The 23,020-nt window shown below is 49.3% G+C and overlaps 1 protein-coding gene across 1 annotated transcript in view; it reads right to left on the bottom strand.

Moving 5' to 3' along the window:
- Positions 1-23,020, bottom strand: part of SFXN5 (sideroflexin 5) — a 114,993-nt gene that overhangs the window by 75,917 nt on the left and 16,056 nt on the right. The window contains exons 3-5 of the mRNA XM_008700487.2: positions 15,784-15,861; positions 2,139-2,165; positions 1,578-1,632 (exon numbers count right to left, since the gene is read on the bottom strand). Of these exons, the coding sequence (XP_008698709.2) occupies positions 1,578-1,632; positions 2,139-2,165; positions 15,784-15,861 (160 nt within the window). The remainder of the gene's footprint in view (positions 1-1,577; positions 1,633-2,138; positions 2,166-15,783; positions 15,862-23,020) is intronic.

Below are 23,020 nucleotides of genomic sequence, written 5' to 3'. Positions count from 1 at the left end.
CCCTGGAATGTCCTCCTCCTCTCACCTTGCCTTTCTAGCACACATCTTTGCTTCCCTGCTTTCATGACCGATTCTGGAAAGGGCACTCCCCACACACTTGAGATGTGTACCTCTATGTGCCAGAGGTAGTCTGTAACTTTCTCGTACCCTGGCTAGACATCCTCAGTAGGGCAGGGGAGCACACCATTCCCTCAGTGCTCACCGCCCCGGGACTGTGGGAGGCTCCCTCCACGGCCCCCACCCTGCCGTCAGCGGGCAGCCTTGTGTCCCTGACCTCTGACTTATGGCAGTCAGTCAGCTGGAGGCGCGAGAGCAGACGACCACGCTAATCTGAGTTCTCTACGGTAAACGTTCACATCCTGAGTGTGTGTAACTGTGCGTGCACATGAGCTGTCACTCTATGCCCACATTCCTCTGGAGACAGATCCAAGGTTTGACTGGAGAATGACAACAGAATCCGGGCGCCAGGACAGAGCCTGCGATGGCCCCGTGCAGGGACCGGAAGCACCTACAGTCATGGCTACAAGATGCTCGAGCCTTTGCTGCCTGGCAGCTCCTCACAGCTGAGCAAGGGGGATCACTGGGCGCTCACTGCCTCAGTGGACACAATGATGTCACGTCGCTATTTGTTCTCTCACCCACATGAGGTCAGGCTCTCTGGGGTTGGGGATCCTGACTGACCCAGCTGAGAAGAGCCCTCGACAGAGACCCTTTCTCCAGTTCCCCTGAGGACTTTCCAAGGCAGCAGTCAGCAGCCCTCCACCCAGCCCTCCAAGAGTGGCCCAGTGCAGGGAGAAATGGCATGAGTAGACACCAGCACTCTGGTGTGAGTCTGACCTGTGCTGTGTGACTCTGGACGAGGCCTGTGGCCTCTCAGAGCTACAGGCAGGACAGACACGCTAGCCCTGGGCACGGTGCATACACAAGCTTTCTAGGCTACTCAGCTCGCGCATGCAGAACTCTCCCTCTAGTGACCGCGGGGCAGGGACTTCCTGGGGGCAGGGACTTCCCGGGGGCAGGGATGTTCTGGCCACTCTCCCACCCCACCCCCTCTGCCACTGGTCTGCACAGAACGGGGATCCACCTTCCATGTGTGGGCACTCGAGCAAATGCAGCGCCTGCATTCTGGAGTCCGGGGGCGCCTGGGGACTAAGTGCCTTTAAGGGAGCTTGGTTCGGAAGGAAAGCACAGCGTGCACAGGTCGGTGAGGGAGGAGTGGCTCACAGAAGGCAGGGCTTGCCCAAATCCGGAATACGGTGTCACCCTGAGGCTGCCACTAAGTGAGCAGTGTATATCGGGGGCGGGGGCGCCAGATTCCCCCGTGGAAGCCTCCGCTCCACCCCCACTGCTCAGGCAGAAACAGCAGACAGGCGCCTTTTTTTAAAGCCCACTTGGTGATTCTGAGACCTGGCCAGAGGTCTGTAAGGTTGAGCCAAGGTGACCATGCAGGTGCAAATGTGGCCACATGTGTCACAGGTTCTGGCCCTTCTCGGCTCGCTGCCGTGGGATGCTCCCGGAGCTGGGACCGTAGTCAGCACCCAAAGCTGGGCAGGATCAGAAGGGTCCCAGGGGCTTACCTGACATTCTAAAAGGCATGAAGATCTTCTCATTGGTATCTGGGTGTAGAATAGCCTGGCAAGAGCAGGGAACAGAGCACAGGGTGACTGTGGGGAGGGGGGGAGTGGACAGGGGGACAGGAGAGGGAGGAAGGAGGGAAAGGGGAGCTCCCCGCAGAAGGACTGCCCTATCAGTCCTTTCCCACCGTTCAAAGCAAGAGAAAACCAAAACGTGGGCCACCAGCAGGGCTTTTCCTGACTCACGCTCAAAGCTGAATGCAGGAGAGTGGGATCGCGTCTACCTTGCAGGTCCTCTGTCCCCCTGCCTGGTATTTACTAAGCACGTAAGAAGGATTTCGTAGAAGGACCTCAAAAGGAAGGAGCTCAGGGGCCCAGGGAAAGGCAAGGGGCCTGAGCTCTGGCAGTCAGAAACTCAGGCCCTGGGTGTTGGGGAAGAAGGAAGGGCAAGGCAGGTGGTCTGGAAGCTGGGGGCTAATGGGAGGGGAAAGGCTGAGCAGCATGGCCATGAATCCCCAGGACAGGGCAGGGCAAGGGAAGGAAATGAATCCAAAACTGAATTACCTGCTTGATTTTCTGTGCACTCCAGAGCTGCAAGGAAGGAAGGATGGGAGAGAGAAAAAAAAGAAGAAAAACAAAATAAAGGAGAAAAATTAAAAGCACATATCAATTTGAGGTCTCATAAGCCACATTTTTTTAAACCAAGAGATCCAGCTCTGAAGGGCATTAAGAGGCTCAGGCTGTCCTGGCGCCCCCAGGCCTGGCAGCTTCCCTGGGGCTGTGGTATCAGGGATCCCAGGACAGCAGAGCCAGGGGACCTCACGCAGATCATCTAAACCAAGGGTTCTCTACTCTGGCTGCACTGTCAAATTACTTGAGAAATTCTTCCAGCAGTTTTCTAGTTGATTCTAAGGTACGGCCAGGTATGAAGCCCTGATCTCAATGAAGACACTTCAGTTGTCTCCCAGAATCACTAGAGGCGGCATAGCATGGATTTTTCAAAGCTGGACAGACTGCCTGGATTCCCGGCTTTGCCCCTCCTTCCTCTGAGCCTCCATTTCCACATCCGTCAAATGCGAATAATAGCTGTGCCTCCACCATCGTGGAAGAGGTATGGGAAAGGTGCCTGGAGTAGTGCCGGGCACTCAGTAGGTGCTTTACCGCTGCTGACTGCTATGGGTGTTAGTACCCCTATTGTTGGAGTTGTTATAAGAAGGTTGCAAGGAGAAGAAAGTTGCTTGCCAATGAGCGGTGAGGTTGTCTCTACAGCACAGCGTGGGAGACAGGCTGGACAGACAGAACCATTGCCAATTCCTTCAAATGATATACACACTGTATCTCATTTAAGATATCCTCGATCCTAAGATACACTATCATGTGCCACTGAGAAGGGAAACTGTAACATAATCCCAAGACCTCCACCCGTTAAAAGACTCATCCCATTTGAGAGACTTAAAATGTGAGAAGATAAATCTTTCAGAATCAAGAAAACATAGGAAATAAAATTTACATGTGGGCAAAGCAAGGCAGTGTATCTTTAAAGGAGCAAGAAGGTATGAGAGGGAGGAGGTGGCCAGCAGTTGATGTTAGTGTTACAACAGAACGGGTCCGTTACACTTCAGGTATGCGGCAGTGCCGTCTGTGGAATATAAACGAAGCTGCAGAAAGCCACCGGGTAGCAGAAACAGAAGCGTAAGATCGATGTATTCACGTTTATGCATTGACTCACGCCAGAGTCCCTCAACCCTTAATTCACAGCCTAATTACCCTTATTTTAGATACATTTCAAATATATTTGATTGTTTGTGATTGCAGACCTACGAAGATTAGAAGTGGTCAATTTTTTAAAAATAATAATTATGGAAACAGGGAAATGAAGAGAGAAAAACCAAATACAGAATCGCTGTTGGCCAAAGAAGGTAAGTCTGAGTATAACAGCAAAGAGGTAAAACAAAGTGATAAAAGGCTGACCCCCCTTTGCTCAGAAAGTGCCTTTACTCAGAGCACCTCCAATCCCAGCACCATCTTCGGTGTGACCCCAGGCCCTGTGCACAGACTCCTGACACCCCGTATTTCCCACCCAGGATCAGAATCTCCCATTTCTAGGTCCAGCTCCTTGGAGGCAGGAGCCTGTGTTCCAAGGCTGTCCCCCCAGCATCTCCCACAGTGCTGGGCATACAGAAAATCAAAGGCTATTCTAAAATTAAAATTTTATTTAAAAAAAAAACATGCAAGATCTCTTCATACAATTCAGAAAGAGAAAGAAAGAAAGAAAAGAAAGAAAGAAAAAGAAAGAAAGAAAGAAAGAAAGAAAGAGAAAGAAAGAAAGAAAGGGGAAGGAAGGAAGGAAGGAAGGAAGGAAGGAAGGAAGGAAGGAAGGAAGGGAGGGAGGAATTCACCATGATTCTGATGAACAGCCTTTATGGAAAACACTGGTCTAAGACATCAAAGGACAGTGTAAAGAACAGGTATTTGAACCAGGCAGGCCTGTGTTCAAATCACTTACTGGATGTGTGGCACTGGGCAAAGTACTTTGCCTGTGTGCCTCAGTTCCTCCATCAGTAAAACGGATGGTTGTAAGAGTAGGGCAGAGGCATGCTGGGTGCTCCCCGACAGTCTGCATTTCCCTTTGGGCACACAGCGAAGCCCGTGTTCCCAGTCTCCCTCACAGTCAGGTAGGCTCACACGAAGGGGTGCTGGCTATGGGGGTGGAGGTGACATTGCCACCTCCAGGCCTGGCCCCACAGCCTCCCGCAGACGCTCCAGTGGAGGTTGGTGGGGCAGCAAAGCCATGAGGTGAGGGAGCCCAGGCCCTGGATGATGGCATGTGCCCAGGCTCTGAACAGCACTGGACTCTGACAGGAGAGAGAAACAGACCTTAGTATGTAAGTTCCTGAAATCTGGGGTTGTTTGTTGCAGTGCTTGGCTCCCCCTGACTAACACAGAGGTTGAAATGAGATGTGTGTATCTAAGACACTCGGCCCGTAGAACGTGTCCGTGAATGCCTGAAACAGAGAGGTCATTCAAATGAGCAATATTTTTTTAACGGACTTAAAATTATTTTTCAAAGCAACTTCATCTCTACTGTCTTATTCCTACAACACGCCTGTGAGGTGGACAGATTATTTTCAGAGAAGCAAACTCATCTCAGAGAGACTAAGTGACTCAGCAGGGCCCTAGGGGCTGGTGGCAGGATGGAGATGGGCCCCCAGGCCTCCTGGCCTCCAGGCTCATGTTCTCCTTCCTCTCCAGGGGCCTCTGGAGCAGACTGATGTCCAGTCTGGCCGGAGTGACTGCCAAGGCCTGAGGCACGAGAGAAGGAAGAGAGTTAGCTGACATCATCCTGGGATTCCAGAAACTCCTCCTTGCAGCCCGGGGGCTAACGCCCCTCGCCAGTACCCACTGCTCCCCTCCTGCCCAAGTCCAGCTGAGCAGCACACTGCTGGCAACCCATGGGCACGTCCAAGCCCCACAGGGTCAAGGGCGGCCTCCCTCACCCCTACCCAGGAGCAGGGGTGGGAGGGGCAGGGGATGCTGCTCACAGGCAAAGGCAGGAGTTCGGCAGGGGTGTCAGCAGGCAAGGCCAGAGCTACAGACGTGTTCCCCACCCTGCAACGGCACCACCACACCCACGGCCCCGGGCAGGCCGGTGCCACAGAGACGAGGCGGACACACAGCCTCACGCGCCAATTCCATGACCCTCCCTTTGGCTGAGCACCCTCCCTCCCGTCAATTATCCGATTCGCACGCTCAGAAGGCTGCTGTGTAGGCCAGGCGAGCAAACCGAAGCTCAGAGTCACCTCCAAGGTTTCGGGCAGAGCCAGAAGGACGGCTCATGACCTCTGACTCGGATTCATTCGTCCTCGCTCATTCCTTCACGTCTAGCGAACTAGCGTGATGTGTCCCACGTCCTTCTGAGGGCTTCGTACACAGTGACTTACCTGATCTCCTCAACAACCCCAGGAGGCAGGGACTAGTCTATCCCCCACTTCACAGATGTGGAGACTGAGGCACACGCAACGTACGCGACTTGCCCAAAGCCCCACAGCAGCCCTGGGATCTGCACGCCAGCAGTCTGGTTCCAGAATCCCCACTCTTGCCTGCCACCTGCACCCGTCTCTAGATGTCAGCCCACTGGCGTACGCCGTTGTGTCCCTTGAAGCGTCTGTATGTTGTAGAGATCTTTCCATATCGGTGTGCAGAGAGCAGCCCTCTGCTTCCTAACAGAAACCTTGGATGACTATATCGGAAACTGTACCCTATGAGTAGCCTTTGAGGCTCTTTTCCGTCTTTTTTTTTTTTCTTGTGGAAAAGTATACGTAACCGAACATTTACCATTTTAACCATTTTTAAGTGGCAGCTCAGTGGCATTGAGTACATTCACACTGCTGTTCTGCCATCCATCATCCACCTCCAGAATGCTGTCCCAGTCCCCCTCTGAAACTCCGTACCCAATAAGTCCCAACGCCTTATTCCTCCCGCCCCCAGCTCCTGACACCCACCACCCTCCTCTCTGTTTCTGTGAATCTGATCACTCTGGCTATTTCATATAAGAGGAATCATACGGCATTTGTCCTTTTGTGACTGCCCCACCTTTTACTATTATGACCGTGCCCCAGTGAATTTCCCTGAACTTATTATCACATCATCATCACGTAAAGAAAAAGGATAAATGTATGCAGAGGTCTCTGGCAGGATACAGAAGAAACTAAAGGTTACTCTAGGGAGAGGAAGGGAGCAATTGGGGAAACTTGTTTTTTATCCTCTACTCGTTTTATAGCTTTAGAAGTCTGCAGATCGTTCATATGTTCCCCATTCAAAATAATTGTAAAAAATTAAGAGTAACCACTAGAAAAATAGAAATAGGGTGCACAACTTCTAAAGTCTTTATCGACCTCTATGGCACAGACTGTTAAGTGTCCAACAAAACCTATGTCCCCTCCTTCCAAAAGAATAGAACAGTGGTGGGCAGGTGGCCGACCCGCCGCGCTGTATTTCCAGGCCTCCTCTGCAGTGAGGCTCATCCACGTGACTGAGTCCCCCAGCGGCGCCTGAGGGGACGTGAGAAGGGCCTCCCCCTGGCAGCACCCGCCACCGCCAACCGTGCTTTTTGTCCCCTTCCCGTGAGCCGGAGCAAGTGTGTGGCTGCAGCCCAGCCTGGGCCGTGCAGAGAAGACAGCCCAGGGAGGTGGGGGAGGAACAGGGTGGAAGGAGGCTGGGTCCCTGAGTGATCCTGTGGAGCTGAGCCATCTGCCCACCGGGAACTTGAACGGTCGGATGGGAGAGAAAGAAACTTCTACCTCACTTGAGCTCATACATTTTGACATCTTTTTGTTACAGCAGTTAGTATAACCCTGACTAAGATAATCCACTTGGGGATTATAGGAAACCACCTCCCATGATATCAGGGAGGCCTTTCCAGAGACAGAAGAAGGAATGAAAGCTAAAATCGTGTTTGTGACGTGCAGCAATGCTCCCACATCAGCAGGCAGGTGAGACAGGAGGGACATCTCCATTTTAAACTAATATTCCTAGTCCTGACCTGATCTTGTTTGGGCTCGTCCATCTCCAGGCGGCAGCAACAACGGTCAGGGTCATGGATTTTGGTTTTGGCTCAGCCACTAACGTTCACGGTCTCCCACGCAAGCCATTGCACACCCTGGACTTAGTTTTTTTTTTTTTAATTGATCAGGCAGGAGAAAGAGCAGGAAGGGCCCCTTGCTGTGTGATGACGCTGGACCCAGCCCGTAGAGAGAACAGGACAAGGACTTGGGTCTGACGCCTTGGGTCTGGGCTTTTCTCTGGGACCCCCTGGTCCCATGAGTCACATGCTAGAGGCAGGAACGGCAGCAGAACCACAAGCCAAGAGCTGGTTGCTAGCTTGAAGGCTCACAAGCCAGTGCTGCACGCAGGTTACAGGCGAGGGACATCCTGGGCTGTAAGGCATTTGACAGGAGGCAAAGAGGGGCAGTGGACAGTCCAGCCACACTGAGAATCTAGGACAGGGAGTCCTGGCATCTCTTCAGCCTGGGAAGCAGCTGCACTTTAACCTGCAAATTCCTCAACCTTTAATCTGCAAATTCCTCGACATGGCGTGTCTGCTCTGGGCTCAGCCCATGCACTCTGTACTTGTGCTGGACCATAAAAATGTGTGGCCCCAATCCTTTGGACCTTACTCACTGCAGCAACAAACCAGGGTGGACGTGAGACTTTGGACCTTGCTTGGTTTCTCAGCTTGGGCAATGAGGACAGAGCAGGGACGGGCGAAGCGGTCTGGGTGAGAGTTTGCTGGAACAATGCAGAAGTTGGCTGCTTTCACAAATGGCCAGTGTCTCAGCAGAGCTGCCATCTGAACCTATTGGAAGCCCAGTGTAGAGGCCAGGGGAGGGGCAGAGGGTGGGCGCCCAGCAGGATGTCGAAGGAAAAGCCCCACCTTCCAGGGGCGGAGAAGGACATACCCCCAGCACCCAGACCCCAGATGGAGGAGCAACCGCCCCCAGTCTGGCTCACTCCCCTTCCCCTCTGCCTCCTTCCAAGCTGCTTCTCCAAACCTCTAAAGGCAGCAGAGACAGAGCCTATTTAAAACACCCTCCAGAAGGTAATTAAACAGAGCCCGAAGGGGATCCTTCTGTAAAGCAAAGGATGCCTCCCTAAAACAAACAAAAAAAAAAACTTCCTAATTTATCATTTGGGCCAATACTCTCAGGTAATACGTACATAGGCAAGTCTATGTGGGGTGAAGGCACCCCCCCCAATCCTAGAGAGAGAAAGAACATTCCCCCCTAGTTCAGCAGCCGTCATTTCTCCTATATACACGCAGCTTCTCTAAGAGGACAGACCTTGGAGTCAAGCCCTGGATGGAATTCCAGGTCCCCCACTTGCCGGCCATGTGATTTGAGGCAATTTCCTTCATCTTTTTGCACCTCCACTTCCTCATTTGTAATGTGGGGATATGAATACTTAACTTTCAAGGTTATTGTGAAGATTAAAGAAAATTCACTTAGTCAACAAATATTTCCTGAGCACCTACTGTGTGCTGGGCACTACTGCAGGCACTGAGAACACATCAACAGACAAACAAAGACCAAGAATCTCTGCTTTCATGGAGCTTATAATCTAGTGGCAACAGACAATAAACTAAAAATAATAAAAATAATAAGTAAATTCTTTGATATGTTAGAAGGGTGGGTGCTTCAGGAAACATGGGAAAGTGGAACAGGGTAAGTAAGGCTGGGGTATGTGTGTGATGGCAGTGGGGAGGAGGGTACAGCAGTGGTGAAGGTGGCCAGGGTAGTTTTCATTCAGGTAACACTGGAAGAAATACTTGAAGGAGGGAGTGAATCATGCAGGTATCTGGTAGGAGGTTGTTCTGGCAGCCAGAACAGCCAGTGCAAAGGCCCTGAGGCAGAAGTGGACTTGCCCAGCATGTTTGAGGGATAGCACAGGAGGCCAGTGTGACTGGCGTGGACTGAATAAGGGGAGAGCAGTAGGAGACAAGATCACAGAGGAATGTGGGCTTTGCCGGCCCTTCTAAGGACTGTGGCTTTTACTCTGAGTGGAAAGCAGGGACACTACACAGTTTCTGGAGCAGTGGTCCTTACAGAAGGGTGATTTTGCACCCAGGGGACATTTGGCCATGTGTGGTTGTCCTGACTTGGGAGAGGGTGGCTACCGGCATCTAGTTGGTAGAAGCCATGGATGGGGCTAACCTTCCTAGTGCACAGAACAGCCCCTACAACAAAGAATTATCTGGCTCCAGATGCCGATAGCACCAAGGCTGAGAAACTCTGGCACCAAGGAGCAAATAAACTAATGCATGTATTCACAGTGACTCTGGGTGCTGTACTGGAAATGCACAGAGGGGCCCAGGTAGAATAGGGAGACCCCCCAGAGGCCCCGCAGTGCCCCAGCCCAGACACCCTTCCGCAGCACCGGGTGTAACACTCAGCACACCCTATACACGCTTCAGCAACCACCGCCTCCTGGCCGGTGCCCCGCTAACGGTAAGGGCCAGACTGCGGCTAGCGCAGACGGATGGGCTCCTGCCCAGGATCCCAGAAGCCTGAGGCAAGGGGTCAGGGCAGGGAAGGGGAGGTGTCAGCCAAGCCTTCCCTTCAGCCAGCGTCTGACAAACCCGCTGACGCCCAGAGAGGATTTGAGTGCAAGTATTTTTACCTCCCTAGTATTTTCTCTGCTATTTTCAGCAAAGCCCAAACACAGCTGACCCCATTTCCGCTCTGCCAGAGGAGGAGACTTGCAGGATCTCTGACACCAGCTGCCCTTCCTCCCTGGCAGGTCGCTGGCAGAATCCACCCTTCGTGGGGCCCCTGGGTGACCAACAGGTTATGCTGGGTGCAGAGCAGGCATTTAATAAGGTGGGCTGGTCCCTGGCTCCTGGGGAATGTGGAAGGATGGCCAAGGACTGCACTCAGAAGCCTACAGGGGCTCCCAGAGACCTGCTCGCCTCCCTCCCTCCCACTCCAGTAGCTTCCAAGCTGGGTTCCCTAACAGCACACACCCTCCCCCAACCACCTGGCCCTCAGACTGATGCTACCCCAGGACACATTCAGGCTACTCCCTTGCTCAAGAGCTTCCCCGTAGCTTCCCCTTGCCCCATACAGCACACTGAACATCTCTCCCAGGGTCTCAAACACTTTCGCAATCTGTAACTTCCCAACTGCCTCTCCAGCTTCCTCTCTCTGGTCCCATCTTTCCTCCCTTCTCCTCTCCCTCCCCTGACCCCATCTGTCTCTCTCTCCACTGCACTTCTCCCTCTGCGCTGTTCACCACGGCGGGTCTCTGTCTACACGTGACACCAACACCTCCGTGAGGCCTTCCTCACCCCTGCATTCTCAAGAGTCTCTCCCTGCTGGACCTCTGCCTCCCCGGCATGAACTTCACACGGCCTAGCCTCCAGCCTGGCCCCTAGCGCCCACCTCTGTGTGGTCACCTCGCCTGCGCTGGGAGCTGGCTGTGGGAGGGCAGGAACAGGCTGTGCTCATCTCCCCTCGGGCCCACCGCCCAGAGAACCTACTACATACGGGAGGCTCTGCAGGTGCCCGGGCCTGCGCTAACCGTGTGAACCGCACAGGTGTAACTGGGCTACGGACCTTCACAAATGCCAAGCTCTCTGCCTCTGCCTTTGGGTCTACCTGGCTATGGGACTCCGTTTTCTTGCCTATAAAATGAGGTTGATACAGGCACCTACCAAAGAGGGTTCCTGTGAGTATTAACTGCAACATGTGTACCGCACTAATACTTAGTGCAATGCCCGGCACTTGGTTAGCACCAAGTGAGTGGTGGCTCATTACCATGAGGGAATCTTTCACCTTTAACCCCACCCACCTCCATGCACACGAAACCACCAAACCACCACAGCAACACGCCGGCATATAAAGTGCCCACAGCAGAGTCAGTATCCAGAAATCTAGTCCAGCTGCCTAGGCTTACACTTTTGCTCTCGTCTATGGCTTCGCTGTGTAACCGATAGCTACAGTCTTTAAGGGGGCTCCTAGCACATCAAATTTCTACTTGTCAAAGGGTAAATTTATACTTATTTTTATTTTATCTGAAGGACTAATTTTTCACTGGCATAGCAACCTTTTAACACATTAACAGTCTCTGGAGGAGATATCAGCCACTCACTAACAGAAGACCAAACAAAGGCCATCAGGTGTAAGGAGACTAGCAGTCCACTTGTGTATACCCGCTGGAGAGATGTCATAACCGGAGGCCGGGTCAGATAACAAACTGGTAGTCAGGTTACCCAGTGCTGCCCATGATGTGGGGACAGGCCCACAAGCATCAGGAGGCAGCCACGGGCTTCCAATCCACAGGACTGCAAAAGGACGTCAGAGCGGGCACTGAGCCCCGGGCGGCTGAGGCAGGGGTCCAGACTGAGATCAAGAGCCACCCCGGGCCTGGACATGACTCGTGAGCAGGGCCCGCCTGGACCAGGAATGGGGGACCGTCCTTAACTCCACACTGCTGAGGCTTCCCCAAACCCTGGGCTTATATGTCATCACCCACCCACTCGGTTCCTGTCTGTGGAGGCCAGAGGGGGTGTGGCTCTGTAGAGGAGGCCCAGGGAGGGAAGCACTGTAATCCCTGAGTCCTCAGAGTGCAATCCCTGATGTGCTGGAGAGTCGGGAAGACCAGAAAGGGAGGGAGGGAGGATCTGATTAGTAAGGGGACCAAGCAGCAGGCTCACACCTAGCGCACTGTGCCACCCAGCCACCAGATGGACACTGCACGCATCACCAACAGGAGCCAGAATTGGGAAGCGTGGCTAGTGCCAAGATCCACCCCCCACCACCACCACCTCCCTCCCTCCCAGCTCCCTGGAGGCACATGGGGGCTTTCAGGACAGAAAACAAAAGAGGTCCAGGAAACAGGACAGGCAACTTCAAGCTACTGAAGGGAGTAAAGAGGAGAAATGTGGCTTCATTCCCCAAACTCTGGATGCTGGAGGGAGTCCCCAGAGGCCAACCTCAGCCAGAGGGAGCTTGGGTTGGGAGCCAACGCAGGGTGAGGAAGGGCTGGGGGCTGAACTCACCCCTGACAGGTCCAAGAGGAACTGCAAAGGTCAGAGCACTACTTTGGCCTAGAGAGGGGCATGTCAGGTCATGCCACCCAGGCCCCTCAGTGTCCATGCCAGAGGGAAGTACCGTGCTCAGGGATGATTTGGTCACGGCCTGTCCTTCCTAATGGCAGCACAGATGCCTGAAGATAGACCCTGCCTAGCCAGCACGGCCCCATCTCCCATCAGCCCCCAGGGCCCTGCACCAGGACGTCCGGCCAAGGTGCTCCATTGGCTCACACCTTTGCCCTCCTTTCAAGGGGCCAGGCCGCAGTCAAGCACAGCCACCTGGACTGCCCCTGGAGGGGCTTGCTCTCTCTGCTCATGAAGCGCCTCCTCACCTGCACGGCTCCTGCCCAGCGCTTCTCCTGGCCAGCCCCTTCTCGTCCCTCAAATCTCAGGCAAGAATCCCTTCCAGTTTGGGCAGGTTACGCCTTCCTCTCTTTTCCCACAGTATTGTGGCTTTTCACAATCATTCCCTAGATTCTGGGGGTCTGTGAAGCAAATCCTCATCTACTTTCTTCCTTGTTCTCCCCCCCAGGCTCCAGCACCAAAACTGGCCAGCCGGTGCTCCATAAATACATAAATACATATTAAATGAATTGGGCTGGGGAGAGCTGATGGCTAAGCCACTGACCCCAGGAACCTCCAGCCAGGCACTAGTGTGTCATGTCGGCGGTCCAGGGCCTCAGCATGGGCTTTGCACCTAAAGGTGTTAGAAGGCAAGGGCAGTGCCTCACAGAGTTACCAAAAGAATGAGAGAGGAGACAAGAGCAGAGGAAGGACAGCAACATGTTTTTCCAGGAAAATAAGTAGAGTTTTAGTAAGTGACCCAGTAGAGAGGAAGGAACCATCCCCTAAATGCTGGCAGAGTACATGTTTAAGGAACCAGTCCATTGTCCTCAAAACAACTGCAAAGCTCAGGACTTGGAGAGACCAGTTGCCATAGGAAAAAAGGGCTAATCATAAGGCTAAACACAGGGAATTGGTTAAAAGTCGGTCCTCAAAACAATAAGATCCCAAGGCCTTCACCATACAGCAAGGTGACTCTTACCACCCTCACCTGTATTCCCAAGATGCTAGAGGTTTATCAGCCTCTTGGAGAAACTGAACCCAAGTGATCCCAGACTTGGGAACACCAGCACAGTGGAGGATGGCAGTAGGTGAGATTCAAAGCAGGGAAATTAATGGAAGTCTACAAAGTGAATATTGGGACTCCAGGCTCCCCCTCTTACTTGGCTTCCAGAATGCAGAGAGATGAGATGGCTACCATATTCACAAAACAGGAGAAGGATTCTATTAAGAAGAATTTTAAAAAGAAACAATGTAAGAGCCCTTGGAAATTAAAATTATACTAGTTGAAGTTAAAATTTCAATCAATATGTTGAAAATGAACTCAAGGAAATTTCCTGCAAAGCCACACAGAAGGACAAAGTGATGGAAGAGAAGGGAAAAAAGATAAGACAATTTAAGTGTCAATCTAAAATGCTGAATATTTGAATAACAGGAGTTCCAGAATAAGAAGAAATTATCAAAGAAACAGTATAAGAAAATTTGCCAGAACTGAAAGTAGGAGTCTTCAGATTGAAAGGTGTCACCAGGAACCCAAAATAATGAATTTTAAAAGAGATGGCATTGTGGAATTTCAGAAATAAATTAAATAGAGACATACTAAACATTTCCAAAGAGGGAAAATGGGTTACTTGCAAAGAAAAAGAAATGAAATGTATCAGATTTCCAAAAGCTATACTGACAGTGAGAAGACAACAGAACAATGTCTTCAGAATTCTGAAAGAAAATATCTGTCAACCTAGAATTTTCTTCTCAGCCAAACTGTCAATTAAGACTGAGTGCAGGGGCACCTGGATGGCTCAGTCAGTTGGCATCTGGCTCTTGATTTCTGCTCAGGTCATGATCTCAGGGTCGTGGGATCAAGCCCCACATCAGGCCCTGTGCTGGGTGTGGAACCTGCTTGAGATTCTCTCTCTACCCCCTCCCCCAAAAAAGAAGCCTTAAAAAAAAAGACTGAGTGCAGAATTACAATTTTCAGACATAAAAGGACTCACAATTTTCTTCCCATTTACTCTTTTTTTAAGGAAGTTACTGAAAGAGCTTTCCATCACCTATTTTCCACCAAAATGAAAGTGTACACCAACGGGAATGCCTGGAGCTGGAGGAGATGGACACCGGAAAGGAAAATTTTAGGGGGGAAAATTGAACTGAAAGACAGGAGACTTCAGATTGAAAGGAGGCACTGAAAATATCAAAAGGCTGCAGAGGATGTAATAAGAGGTAGAGACAATATAAAGAAAACCATGCCAATGTGAAAAACTAAGGCAATCATTAACTCTAGGTAAAACATAAATTAAACAAGGGAGAAGACAAAAAAACAGTAAATGCTACTTATATCATTGTAATAATGTGAATAGTGAATATCCATAAACCCCCAAATCCATAATAACTATTTTGGGAGGGTGATGAGGATGGGGGAGAGGCATGTGTTTTTTAATGGGGGTAAATAACAAGAGAGCTGAATCCAGGTGAATACAAAATAACTAGTTGAAAAATAGGACTACACATAAGCGTATTAGTTTGACATAGATTTCTGTCTAAAGAAATAGCTAAAAGTATTTGTTTCTGGAGAAAAGGAATGGGAATTAAGGAGGGATAGGGACAGCATACTATTTTTCCTTCAGGTATTTTAGTACTACTTGGGTTTTTGAACTATGCGCACATATTACTTTGTTTTGGGAGGGTGTTAAAGATTTATTTATTTGAGAGAGCAAGCAAGAGAGCAGAAGCAGGGGGAGTGGCAGAGGGAGAGGGAGAAACAGGCTCCCTGTTGAGCAGGGAGGTGACTCGGTGCTCAATCCCAGAACCCTGGGATCATGACCTGAGCTGAAGGCAGACACTTAACCAACTGAGCCACCCAGGAGCCCCTGTGCACATATTACTTTGGGGAAAAAGAAGTGTGAAATTAATTTTTTAGAAGATTTTGAAATAAAGTTTACAAACAAACAGAAAAAAACTTTGGCATATTAACCATTAGCCTTTTAATCATTAAAGTAGCCCTACAGTGTATTCCTCTTTTCTCCAAATCAAATACAACTATTAACATTTCACTTAACTCTAGTTTAAGTTCCTACCTGATATACATTTCAAAAAAATGAATTTAGTGTTCTAGCCTAATCTCCACTATCCTCCCATGTCTTTCCCATCCTCAACCTGAACGTTTGGGTAGTGGTATACTAGTAAATGTTTAAAAATCAGTTCTTTGGGGAAGAAGGTCCTGATTTATAGCATTTGCCAATTTCCATGGTATAAATACTCCCACATGGCTGATTTCAAGCTACCACTGGGACGGCGCTGAATGTGAGACTGGGAAGAGATATACCCATCAACTCCAGGAAACTTCTGCCTTTGGGCCTCTCTTGCTTTATCAGCCTCCATGCTTCCCAAGAGACCCAGGGTACGGGAGAAGAGCTGAGTGTCTCCTCCAGAAAGCCAGAAGTCCACATAGCTATGTAGCAGCAGAAGTGGATAATGAAGGAAAGAGAGTGGTTCTGGCTGCAGGGAAGGGGATATGACTTTGCCACCTTCCTGCCCCCCCCCAACTTCCAGCAGAATTACCTGTTCATTGGTGACACCTGGGCGCAGGGTCCCATGCTTGTAGTCCTCCAGCAGCTGCACAGCCTCTCTGAGGCGTCTCTGCAGGGAAAAAAGACAGACATTGAGGGGCACAGATCCAAGGCTCCTACAACTCTTTCCCTTGCAAACAATAAAGAAGGATGCAATTTAAGTGTCCTGCCATAGGAAAACGGCTAAATGACAGTGGTCTGATAAATACTATGGAACATTATCGGGCAGTTTAAAAAGTGAAGCAGATCTGTATGTGATTCCATCTCCAACATATTTTTTTTGAGCAAGAAAGTAAATTGCAGAGCCGTATGATGCCATTCATTATACCAAACAAACAAAGCCCACACACACACACAGAAAACAATATTTTCCATGAGAATATTTATGTGTGTAAATGCATCAAAAAAGCTCTAGAAGGAGACCCACCAAATTAGTGACAAGGGGTAGGAGGAAAGGGTCCGGATTTGGCAAGGGGTGTCAGGAGGAAATTTAATCTTATATATTGAAAGTTTTTATAAAGATAACAGATTTATGTAATACTCATATAATTTCTTTTCAACATTTTAAAAACACTAGCAGAGATTTACATACTAAAGTGCATATGGCCACAGTAACTGATGGGGAGAGAGGGAAAAAAAGAAGAATTGTATCATCTGTAAAATCTTAAAAGCTAAAGGGACAGCAACAGTGAGAGAAGGCAGTCTTTGTCCACCAAAATATTTGTATAAGAATATTCATAGCAGCACTTTTCAGGGGGCGCCTGGGTGGTCAGTTAAGCGTCTGCCTTCAGCTCAGGTCATGATCCCAGAGTCCTGGGATCAAGCCCCACATCAGGCTCCCTGCTCTGCGGGGAGCCTGCTTCTCCCTCTCCCTCTGCTTCTCCCCTGCTTGTGTGCGCTCGCTCTCTCTCTCTCTCTCTCTCTGTCAAATAAATAAATAAATAAATTTTTTAAAAAAAGAATATTCATAGCAGCACTATTCATATAGTCCCAAAGTCCAAACAATCCAAACGTCAATAGTTGACTGGACAGGTAAATCGTAGTGTATGTATACAATGACATATTACACAGCAATTTAAAAAGCAAACTACAGATACACGTTTTAACATGGATGAATCTCACAGACATAATGTGGCAAAATGTATTTTCCAAAGGTGGACACTCCAATATCTGCCATGCCCCATTCTCTTCTAGAACCTTCCCACATCCCCCTCAAGAGGTAGAGTCCATGTGTCCTCCTGCAGATCCTGGGCAGGCCTTCATGACTGCCTCAACAAACAGAGTATGGCTGAAGTGAGGCTATGTGACCTCTGAGGCTATGTCACAAAAATGCCTTGCATTTCCACCTTGTTCTCTTGGGATGGTCACTCTTTTGGAACACAGCCATCATACTGCAAGGAAGCCCGAGCAGCATATGGAGAGACCCACCTGGACAGGAACTGAGCCCTGGCCCATGGCTACAGCTGAGCTCTCAGCTGACAGTCCCTACCCACTGGCCCGCCATGCAAATGAGCCATCTTGCAATGGACTTTCCGGCCCCCCATCAAACTGCCCTAGCAGACACTGCATGGAACAGCGATGAACCATCCCCTCTAAGCCCTGCCCAAACTGAAGACCAGTGAGCAAAAGAACTGAGTAGTGTTTTAAGCCACTACATTTTGGGGGTGACTTGTTACATAGGAATGAAAGACTGATACACATAATGAGGTCAGATGCCAAAGAGTATGTATAAAGTTCACAAACCGGCAAAGCTAATCTAACTCACCTGGCAGAGGTCATGACAGGGCTACTTTTGTGGGGGGTGGGCAGGGTGCTGACTTGGAAAGAACATGAGGGAACCCTCTGAGGTAATGGAAATGTCCAATGTCTTCATCTGAGGGGTGGTTATATGGGTATAAAGATTAGTCAAAAATGTTTTATTAAGCCATAAACTAGGGATTTGTGCCTTTTACCTTATGTATGCTATACCTCAAAAAATTAACAAACAGACCACAGCCATAGAAGGCAGCCTATGTCAAGGTTAGATGAGGGACCCAGACATTAGGGTTGCCCAGTGTGGGCAAAGAAACCCAGTGAAGCTGCCCTGTTACCCCCTCTTTTCTTTCTTTTTTTTTTTTTTTTTGTTCCCCTTTTGATAGAAGGACAAGGCTAGCTGAGGATGGAAATGCAGAGACCTCCACAGAAGCCCCTTGGTCTGAAGGCAGGATACAGCACCAGGAAGGGCATCCAGGGGGCAGACGGGGTTTGCTGAGCCAGCGGATGGGGCAGTGCCATAGGATGGGAAAGCGACAGCCACCTCCCATAGGGCCACAGCAGGACTCACTGCCGGCCCAGACAAGCCAGCTGGACCATCAGGCCTGTATGTGAAGTACGTGTGACCAACACTGGTCTCATCCAGGGCTTCAGGGAGCAGCCTGACTGCGGGGGGGCGGGGGGGGGGTACTGCCCCTCCCCTTAGGTTTGCATATCAATTCCAAAATTCCAGAGTCTCTTCCCAGAATCTATTGAATCTATTTCCAAAGTGGAGATAGCCTGGTGGGATTTTTTTTTGGCCAAGGGGTGGAGGCGGGCCATTAACCCATGCCTTTTAGAGAAAATGTCAGAAAACAATAGATAAGCACAAAGATCATTTTAAACCCCTCATCAACACACCACTGAGATAACCACGGCAGAAGTGAGAATGGTTAGAAAAGAGGATGCTTTTCCTTCTGGATTCAATGCATTTGTTTTTCAACAAAATGGGATCATGTTGATTGTTTTAACTTGCTTAAGGTCATATGGCTACAACGTGAGTTTAGTTTTTGTACCCAGAGTCTAGCCAGACCCTTGCTGTGTGCCCCCACCCTCCCCCCCAAGCCTCCCAGTGATGCAGCAAGCTCCCCACCCCAAGCCTGCTTCCTCCCACTCCGCAGCCTCTGCCACGGGACAATGAATGCTCTACTTTCCAGCGCTGAATGGTGAATGGCCCCGTGTTCTCATTATTTTCCCACTCCAGGGATTCTCCCAAGTTCCTCTAACAACCTGGCCAGGCTCCATCTCATTTGACACAGTCATCAAAGGGAGGCCTCCTGCCACAAGAATCAGTTCCAAAGAGCCCCGATCTTGGCAGGGGTTGAGGGAGAACTAAATGCAGAGTTCCTGAAGTCTGAGAAATGAGGACTGGAGGAAGCTAGAACATGCTTCTCTGTTGCTGGGCCTCACTAAGCCTCAGCCAGGCCCCTCTGTGGGACAGCCAAAGCCCCAGGACACTTGCTTTAAGAGGTCCCTGAGGACCGACTGTTCTGGGGGCCGGGCTCTTCACTACAGAGAACGGGGCCATTACCGGGGAGAGCTGAGGGATGGGAGGAGGGCCTCCCTGCTGTAAACCCTCCTCTCACTCCCGTGCACTGTGTGGCTTGACAGAGGAGCCCTGGGCACTTGAGAGGTCGGGAAAGCTGGAGGTCCGTGGTGGGTGAACTTTGCAGGAAGTCTTTTCAACCAGGAACAAACAGGCAGCCAGGCCCTGAATGCAAAGGCAGCAAGGAGTGGATAAAAGGCCGCAGGCCCTCCTCCAGAGCCCAGGGCCAGGGGAAGGGTCGCCCTACGTTGCTTTCCAGACTCCCTCATTGGCTTGCCTGCCTCTAGCTCACCTGCCAGAAAGTGTCACCTTGAGGTTATCTCCTTGTATCTGACCTTCCAAAGGTCCTTCTGGAAACGCTGCACTTGGGAGGCCTGCTCCAGGGCAGAGACTTTGAACCTGGCCCCAAGGGTTCTGCCCCAAGGCCCTGAGAGGTAGGAGAAGGAAGCAAAGGGGCAGGCATGGAGTATTAGGGTGGTGGCCAGAGAGGGCAGGAGACCATGCCGGGCAGGAACAGGGACAGACAGACCCAGAAAGGGAAGGACACAAAAGGGAAAACTGGGGCAAGAGTCATCAAAAAGTCCCTCAATGGTGATGCTCATTTGACAGAATCCAGAATTACAAGAGACTGTGCCCTATTCACACAGGATGTGGATAAGAACACCCCTTTGCACGTATCTATCATTCAACCATCTAGGCCACCCCCTTTCTGAAATAATTGGGGCCAGAAAGGAAGGGTATTTCCATGCCCAGGGTCACAGAGTGGGTGAGAGGCAACCTAGAAACCCCCTCAATCCTAGTTCTGGGCCATTTCCACAAAACATCAGCATGGAAGACCCTCCTGTCCTCATAACAGTAACTGCAAGAAGGGTGGCCTCCCAACAATTTCAAAGCAATGCCTACGTCCCCCAGAGCTGATGCCTACGGGAACAGAGCGCCTCGGGTAAGAAAAGGATGGGCATTCTTTACTCTCTCATTCAAAGCCAGGCCTAGTCTGACACAGAGAAACTGGAACATTCAAACTTTAGGCAAAGTGGAGAATTTGGGACTCCCAAAGCTTGCAGAACTTAAATAAAAAAAAAAGAGAGAGAGAGAGAGAAAGCAGCACTAGGGGTGGGGAGAATGAATTGGCAATGAAGTGGGCCTGGGAGATCGAAGCAGGGACGGCTGATAGGAGGCAGCGGGAGGGGAGGGCAGCAGCTTATGTCACATCATGCCTTGATTGCTCAGTATCTGATTGTTCTCACCTGGGTCCGTCTGGCACCTGCCCACGACAGGGCCGTGCATTCTCACCTTGCCCACAACACGGCTTGAGCCATTTTGATTGTGGCCCCAAATGCTGGGACGTGGGACTAGAAGATAATGATTTACATGCAGACAGAATCCCAAGTCCTTCTCTTGTCTTCCCTCAGCCTTCTTTTTTTTTTTAAGATTAAATTCTTTTTTTAAAAAAAAGATTTTATTTATTTATTAGAGAGAGAGCAAGCACGTGCGAGAGCACGAGCAGGGTGAGGTGCAGAGGGAGAAGCAGACTCCCCACTGAGCAGGGAGCCCGACATGGGGCTTGATCCAGGACCCTGGGTTCATGACCTGAGCCAAAGGCAGACACTTAACGACTGAGCCAGCCGGGCACCACTTCCCTCAGCCTTCTTGGCCCCTTTCTTGTTCCCTCTCAGCAGTCCGGGGACCCCCCAGGATTAAACGTCTGTGCTGAGATTGGTCCTTGGCTCCCTGCAGCCCCAGGCCACCGGAGGCCCCAAGGGAAGAGGAAACCAGGGACACAGGGAGAGAGGCTCTGCCTTCCCTGTGGCTGACCTCTGGTCACCTTCAGGGGGCCCATGTTAGGCAAACAGATATAATTCTGGCAGCATGACAGGAGGCCCAACCCTTCAGAAAATAAATCTGTCCAGCTAGCCCAAGAGCTTTAGAAGCATTCAGCACCCCAGCCTGGATAGCCTACTCTTGAGAATTTATTCTAGAAAATAAATGTAGCAGAAGTGAAAGTGATAGGTCCAAGACTGTGTTTCTTGGAAAAGCAAAAGATAGGATACCATCTATGTGTTAGATCTAAGCATCTAACAGGGATGGTTATTTAGTCTTTAAAACTTGACTTAAAAAAAAGTATAAAGGGGGCACCTGGGTGGCTCCATCGGTTAAGAATCTGACTCTTGATTTCAGCTCAGGTCATGATCTCAGGGTCCTGGGATAGAGCTCCACATCGGGCTCCTTGCTCAGTGGGGAGTCTGCTTGGGGATTCTCTCTCCCTCTCCCTCTGCCCCTACTGCTCATGCTTTCTCTCTCTAAGATAAATAAATAAATCTTTTTTAAAAATAAAAAATAAGAATAAATTAAAATAAATTAAAAATTACAAAGACTTGGAAATGAATGAAAAAAAGCAAATACAAAGGGTTCAATATAATAAGTATGCCAAAAATGCATGCCATAGGCGAGAACTTGAAGTGTATAAAGGTACAGGCATTTGGGTACTATTTTTATTAAAAACTCCATTAAAGACTTGAAAATTAGACTATCAGGTGCTGTCTAGAAGGCATTTAAATGGACGTCCTCAAAGGGATTAAGAGTACATTTATCATGATGAGCACTGAGTAATGTACAGAATTGTTGAACTGCTGTATTATACACCTGAAACTAATGCTGTATATTCATTATACTGAAATTTTTTAAAAGTGTAGAGAAACATTATAATTAAACAGTATTTTGTTGAGGGGCACCTGAGTGGCTCAGTTGGTTAAGCATCCAAGCCTTGATCTCAGCTCAGGTCTTGATCTCAGGGTCATGAGTTCAAGTCCTATGCTGAGCTCCACGCCCAGCATGGAACCTACTTAAAAAAAAATTTTAGTCGATGAAAAATTAAAAAATAAAAATAAATAGGGGCACCTGGGTGCCACAGCGATTAAGCCTCTGCCTTCGGCTCAGGGCATGATCCCAGCGTTGTGGGATCGAGCCCCACATCAGGCTCCTCCGCTAGTAGCCTGCTTCTTCCTCTCCCACTCCCCCTGCTTGTGTTCCCTCTCTCACTGGCTGTCTCTATCTCTGTCGAATAAATAAATAAAATCTTTAAAAAAAATAAAAATAAATAAATGGATATCGTCACTCACTATTATTGAGACTATAAACTGATATAATCTTGATACAGGTTGGTATAATCTACAGGGCAATTTGGCAATATATATCAAAAGCCTTAAAATGTCTTTCATTCAGAAATTCCACTTCTATGAATTTATCCAAAGAAAATAAAGAGAAATATAGGGAGATTAATGTCCATAAATATTTATTGCAATACTATTTATAATGGCAAAAGACTTAACCACCCAAGTCAGTCACAATAGAAGAAATTATTAAGGATATTATAGAATGATCATATGATGGATTACTATGTATTATTAAATATATTTTGAAACAACATGTAATAACAAGAAAAAATGCTCATGGTATGCTACATGGAAAAAAGAGTGTATATCATGTATACACATATGTAAATGTAAACATATATATCATATGATTCTCTCTATACATATTCTATAAAAAGAGATAGGTATATATATACACATATTATATAAATCATCCCCATTTTGTGTATATGCATACACCAAAATGTCAATGGTGACTGTTTCTGGCAGGAGGGATTATGGGTTGTTTTTATTTTTTTCTTTACGCTTTCATATATTCCAGTATTTAGGGATTCCTACCAGAATCATATCACATCAGAAGGCACACGACGTCAGTTTTTTCCATGGCTAGTGATGCTAAGTTCGGCCACCTGGTTAAAGCGGTGTCCTCCAAGCTCTTCACTGTAAAGGTAACTCTTCCCCTTGCTAACGCATCTTCAGAGTGAGACTTCCTTGAGAGCACACGCATATCCTATTTCCCT

This window comes from Ursus maritimus, unplaced genomic scaffold (genome assembly GCF_017311325.1).
Source record: "Ursus maritimus isolate PB19 unplaced genomic scaffold, ASM1731132v1 scaffold_6, whole genome shotgun sequence".
NCBI classification, from domain to species: domain Eukaryota; kingdom Metazoa; phylum Chordata; class Mammalia; order Carnivora; family Ursidae; genus Ursus; species Ursus maritimus.
This window is presented reverse-complemented; position numbering and strand designations above follow the sequence as displayed.